We start from the raw sequence: 6,046 nt of genomic DNA, 5'->3' as shown, positions 1-6,046 counted from the left end.
CCACCTACAGTTGCTGCAGTGATATTGTTGGGTTTTGTCAAGTGAAGGATATTTCTTTCAACTCTAAGTATTTGAGCAGTATGCCCTGTAAAATGACAAAGGGAGACCATCATCCTGACACCCTTGTAGTCACAGAAGCAATACTCCCCAGGTTTTAGTGTAACCAAGAGTGTGGGGTTTCAAGAAATTCTGGCACATGAAATAAGGTCCAATACCCAATAAAGAAAGTTGCTGGTCATCCATGGAATTAGACCCTCATGTCTAACTCCCAGATCCTGACACTTCAATTACAGATGAATGGGAAATAAATAATCTCATCCATTATCTGAAGTATAAAAGTTTTTAATTTAGTAAAAAAATCACAAGGTAGAAATCACTACCATCTTTTTGATGGTATTCTAAACTCTCTTCTGATGAGAATCTAAATGTAAATGTATGTCTCCTTATTAAATAACTGGACCACGGAAGACATAAACTTACAGCCCGCTCTGTGATCAGGGCTTGGTACTGCGAGAGATACTGGCACCTTTCTTCATCCGAGATGAAACCTAGACTAAACAAAGAAGTGGAGAAAGTACCACAGAAGGCCCTCATGCCCTAATATTCAGGGCAAATATTGTATACAATGATGTAAAAATAATATAAACTCACATATCATTAGTTTGAACATTCATACTAATTTATTTCAGAAAGTCATATATAGTTCTCTGCTGAGAGCCTACTGTGCAATAGCCCCTGAGCCAGGGGGCAGAGACAGAGGATTCAAAGGGTCCCACCCTGTCCCTTGGCAGCACCCAGCTGTGCTGATGTGCCCAGGCTTCAGGGGTCCTTGGCATGTTTGGGTTCCTTTGATAAACCCAGGGTAGCACTAGCTGTCCTCATTGCCCACTTCCCAGTCTCTCCCATGGATTCCCCCTCTTAGCTCTCTGCTCAACCAGATCCTCCTGTGTGAGCTCCAGAAGGAGACCTGACCCAATGTCACACCCACTAGCCTCTCATATGGCCCAGAACAGAGTCTGAGTCCTCATCCCTCCATTCACAATTTTCCTGAAGTCTGAAACTTCCGGAGCCCTCTTGTCTCTGCTGCTTCCCTGATGACCCAGGCAGGCTCCCCCCAGGACTGGTCTTGCTCCTCAGTCTGTGCAGAGTGGTTCAGAGCCTGATGGTCCCTGCAGCACCTCCTTGGAGTGGTGCTCAGTGCTGCTGCCCAGCTATCCCTCTGTCCTTCCTTCCTGCTCTATTGTTGCTGTCACTAATGTCCACACAGCCCACAGCATGTGTCTGAGCTGCTGTTCTGTTATCTGTGACACTCACTAAATATGAGCTCCAGACTGTGGAATCTTGTGTATTTTAACCACTAGAGCCAGGAGCACTGCCATCAATCATTACATAATTTGAAGGACCATGTGTCACCTTGATGGGGATATTGAGTTCATCTTCTCTGTGAGGTCATGAAATTTTTTCCTAGTGTAGTTAGAAACAGAGAAGCCCATAATCCTACCTCCCCAGTTGCCTTGTGATTCTGTGCTCCTTTTACGTTCCTGACCATGCGTATTTAATTCTCAGTGTGTCTTAATTAGATATTCATCAAAAAGCTCTTCCATTTTTATGATAAACTCTCATCCACATTTTTATTCATTTTTACCAGAGTTATATGTTGTGACAATTGATTTAAAGTTACTAAATATAAACAATGACAACAAACTCTTAATAGCTTTTCCTTTCTTTGGAAAATTAATAATGCAAATTGATTATATAATTAATAGCTGGGACATAATGTGGCATTAGTATTTCTGTAAGATGGAAAAACACAAAGATATGAAGTTGATAATCTCATACCAAGTCTAGAAATATAAAGAAGTAAAAAAACATATAGACTATAAATATAAATCATAATTTCTCCATATTTGGGAAAATTAATGGTAGAAAAACTAATATCCTGGACTGAGATGACTCAGGATAAAGGAGAGGTTATTTAGAGTGAAATTACACATATAAATTCCCAAGTAAAAGCATGGGCACAAAAATGAAGACAGTATTATTTAGGAAGGAAATTTTGCTCATTTTTATCTAACTTTGATTTTTCACTCTAAATGATTAACATCTTTTACTTTAATGATTAACTCTGAAGATGAGAATTAGAAACACGTTAGCTATAATTCCTAAGGAACCACTGCTCACATGCTTCCTACTTGCACAGCTCAGCATAAGATCCACCCTCATGCCTGTACTGGGTAAGAACTAAACTACAGTACAGGGAGATAAAATCAACAGCCCAAGATTCATGTGCTCTTACCTCGTCTCAAACATGTAATTAGGCATGATCTCTAAAGGAGATCAAGACTAATACAAATTGAATTGAACAAATTGTTCTGTACAGAGTAAGACATTTTCCAATGGATGACTAAATGCTTAAAAATACAATGTAGGCACACAGGCTTATAGTCTGATATGCAGCATAACTTAATTTGAAAATGTTGTCATTCACATCAATGAAGTCTATTGTATATATGTGTCAAATGAGGACACTAATGCCTGAATTTATAGAATTTGGGCTATGGATACATTATAATAAATTATGTAATATAAAGAATAATTAACAAAATTGGGGCATTTAAAGATTCTTGTAGAAATAAGAATATCTGCAAGTGTGTTTCTCCTTTATCTATACCCATGCTACATGTCTATTACCATGATATTTTTAAGTGCTGCTCTGAAAAACAGGGTGAGTTTTGCCAGTAAATGGATGGAACTGCAGACTATCATACTAAGTGAAATAAGGGCAATCCCCCAAAACCAAAAGTTGGATGTTGTCTCTGATGCACGGGTGCTAACACACCACAAGGGGACAGGGGAAGGATAAAAGATCAGTGGTTACACAATGGTGAGCCAAGAGAAGGGAGGGAAAGGGAATGGGAAAGATGTGGAATGAATCTGACCTAGGCTGCTATGTTCACATCAGAATACACCACAGTGAGACTCCACCTCATCTACAACCGCAAGACTGGGATCCTGGAGAGAAGAAGATACATCCATTTTGTATAAATGAGTCAAATTAAACTCTGCATGTATAACTAAAAGAGGAAATTTTAAAAATCAGGGTGAAAACTACTTTGCACATTATTTGATTTGTCACTATTGTCATTTGTTATTTGGTTATATGAAGAATAAAAACATGCATGACTTGCTTTGTTTGTTTTAGATTTTGTAGAGTATCAACAATAGAATGTCCTCAGGGAACAGCCACTATCCAGAACACATTTAAATTAGGGTGAATCTTACAGGACATACAACAAGTTTACCTTCAAGAACTTTTGGATGGTGGCCCACTTTGAGGGCCAGCAGAGCAGCTTCTGTTTAGGAGGTGAGCAGCAAAGCTCTGGGATAAGACCCTGGCTTACTCAGCTGCACCAGTGCCAGTGGGGAGGGGATAGCAGGCACTAAAGTTGTGGAGGAGGCGAGGTCACTGAGGATGCAGACTCAAGCACACAGGACACTTCTGTGCCCCACAGGCCATGTCTGTGGTGAACCTGAGTGCTGAGTTGGGGAGCTGGAAAAGCAGGATCCTGGCTTCCTCTGGGTCTGAGCCAGGTGCATAGTCCTAGGAATGCTCCTGCTAGGAGTCAGCAGGCAGGAAGGCGCCAGCTACCTCATTGGGTTTGACACAAGTGGTACTCGAGTTTATATCTTAAGACCTTACGTTTGTCTATGACCTGCTGAGATGTTTACCAGAGAGAACTGGTCAGGAACATTGAGTTTAGGTCTTAAATTCAACAAAAGCTACTGTTGGAGAAATACAATTCTTTCTAAACAAACACTAACAAAGATGATTCTTTTTATTTTCCTCTTCTATTTTTTTCAGGTTAGTTCTTAGTTTTTATTTTGTTTACATCTCAAAGAAATTAAAGAAGTGTGTTTTCATGGAGAAATGGAACCAAACTTCAAAGGATTTTATTTTGTTGGGGCTGTTACCCCCAAACCAAACTGGCCTACTTCTCTTGCTCCTTATCATATTTGCATTTGTTCTTGCCTTGGTGGGGAACTCCGGAATAACTGTCCTCATCTTCTTGGACCCCCGGCTCCACACCCCTATGTACTTTCTCCTCAGCCAGCTCTCCCTCATGGACCTGATATACATCTCCACCACTGTCCCTAAGATGACATATAACTTCCTGTCTGGGCACAATAGCATCTCCTTTCTGGACTGTGGTGTGCAAATGTTCTTCTTTATAAACATTGCATGTTCTGAAGGCTTAATACTGGCCTCCATGGCCTATGACCGCTTTGTGGCCATCTGCCACCCCCTCCACTATCCTGTCCGCATGAGTAAAATCATGTGTTTGAAGATGATCATAGGTACCTGGATACTGGGGTCCATTCACTCTCTGGCATATACCACCTATGCCCTTCATCTTCCTTATTGCAGGTCTAGGGCCATCAATCATTTCTTATGTGAGATCCCATCCATGATGCCTCTGGTCTGTATGGACACCTCGGTCTATGAGTACATGCTGTTTGTGAGTGCAGTCCTGTTTCTCCTCCTTCCTTTCCTTGGCATCACGGCCTCCTATGGATGGCTCCTTTTTGCTGTCTTTCACATGCGCTCAAAAGAGGGCAGAAAAAAGGCCTTCACCACGTGCTCCACACATTTAACTGTGGTGATGTTTTACTACACACCTTTTGTCTACACTTATCTCCGGCCCAAGAGTGTCCGCTCACCCACAGAAGATAAGAACCTTGCTGTCTTCTACACCATCCTCACCCCCATGCTCAATCCCATTGTCTATAGCCTGAGGAACAAGGAGGTCCTGGGGGCCATGAGGAGAGTGTGGGGGATGTTCTCCTCCAGGAAAAAATGATCATGGCTGTCCATGCTTCTCTGGATTGCCTCTTTTGACATAGACTGTAACTCTCTCGAGTACTGCTGACCTATAGATGTATAATATGATCCACACATATAAGTAGATTTCTACTGAGATATTCATCAGTTAAAATTAATTAGATGATATATTAATTTTAATGTATAAATATAATAATTATTACATGTGTTAGAGAGAAAATGTTATTGTTAATGCTACTACTAACAAATTAATCTTATATTGTACTATACAGTATACATTTCTTTTTTCATATACTAATATTAATAAAATATTTGTTCTCATGTTGACAAGTATAATTTTTATATATTTGACATTAATTATTACTGTGCTTGAATACCTTATTTTCAATCTAAATTTGCACAGCCTTGTGGGAGTTTTAGAACCCGTACCAACTTGCACTTAGCATATTTCAAATGTCCCAATGTCATATTTGCCAGTATCTAGGGACAATAGGACCTCTTGGTAACTTGCACTCTTCTCCTTTAGAAACTGATGTGCTTTATTGTTCTATGTTCCTTTATTTGGGATAAAGAATTCTACTCTGAACTCTTTTTAAAAAGCCACTTGTTTTCTTTTAATTTTAGTTTAAATACTTGTAGAAATAATGAACTTCAAGTGGCCCCTAGGGTCCAACATTATTACATTTCTAATTATTCTCATTGCACATAATATGGAAAAAACATTCTTTCTTTGATACTATACTTTTCTTTCACTGTCTTTTTAATTTTTTTTTTTTTGGATGCATTATTGGCCTTGGTCATTAATTTCAGTAGGAGATGCATCTTGGCTCTTATCATCAGTGACTCCTCTGAGCAGCTCTTTGGGATCTTCTTTCCTACCATCTGAGGAGTCAACACAGTGTGCCTCTCTCATGTGCATGGCTGTCCCTCCCCAGCCTCACAGGCAGCCTGTGTCTGCAGGTATCACTGTGTCCCATCCTTTCTTATCTGTCTGCCTGTCAATTCCATAAGCCATCAGCCACATGCCCAGCTCTTTCCTAAAGGTAACTCTCCATCCCATGTCCTGTCCTATTTCCCCAAACCCGGGCTTATGAGCTGTCTTGAGGTCCCTTGACCTGACATTACTGGAGTGAATCAGCACATCTAGCTGAGGTGTGACGGGTGATAACTTCTATGAATTCTATCTCATGCATGTGCTTGGCATTG

General features: G+C 40.3%; 1 protein-coding gene across 1 annotated transcript; it reads left to right on the top strand.

Annotated features, from left to right (window-relative positions):
• The first annotated feature begins 3,920 nt into the window (after positions 1-3,920).
• On the top strand, positions 3,921-4,859 carry LOC143400202 (olfactory receptor 2L13-like). Its single transcript, XM_076857514.2, has one exon. It carries the CDS (start codon positions 3,921-3,923, stop codon positions 4,857-4,859), a length of 939 nt encoding a protein of 312 aa, XP_076713629.2.
• The last annotated feature ends 1,187 nt before the right edge of the window (positions 4,860-6,046 follow it).

Source organism: Callospermophilus lateralis, chromosome 5, assembly GCF_048772815.1.
Source record: "Callospermophilus lateralis isolate mCalLat2 chromosome 5, mCalLat2.hap1, whole genome shotgun sequence".
In the NCBI taxonomy this organism is placed as follows: Eukaryota; Metazoa; Chordata; class Mammalia; order Rodentia; family Sciuridae; genus Callospermophilus; species Callospermophilus lateralis.
Note: the sequence above shows the minus strand (reverse complement) of the source record. Positions and strands in the feature narration are given on the sequence as shown.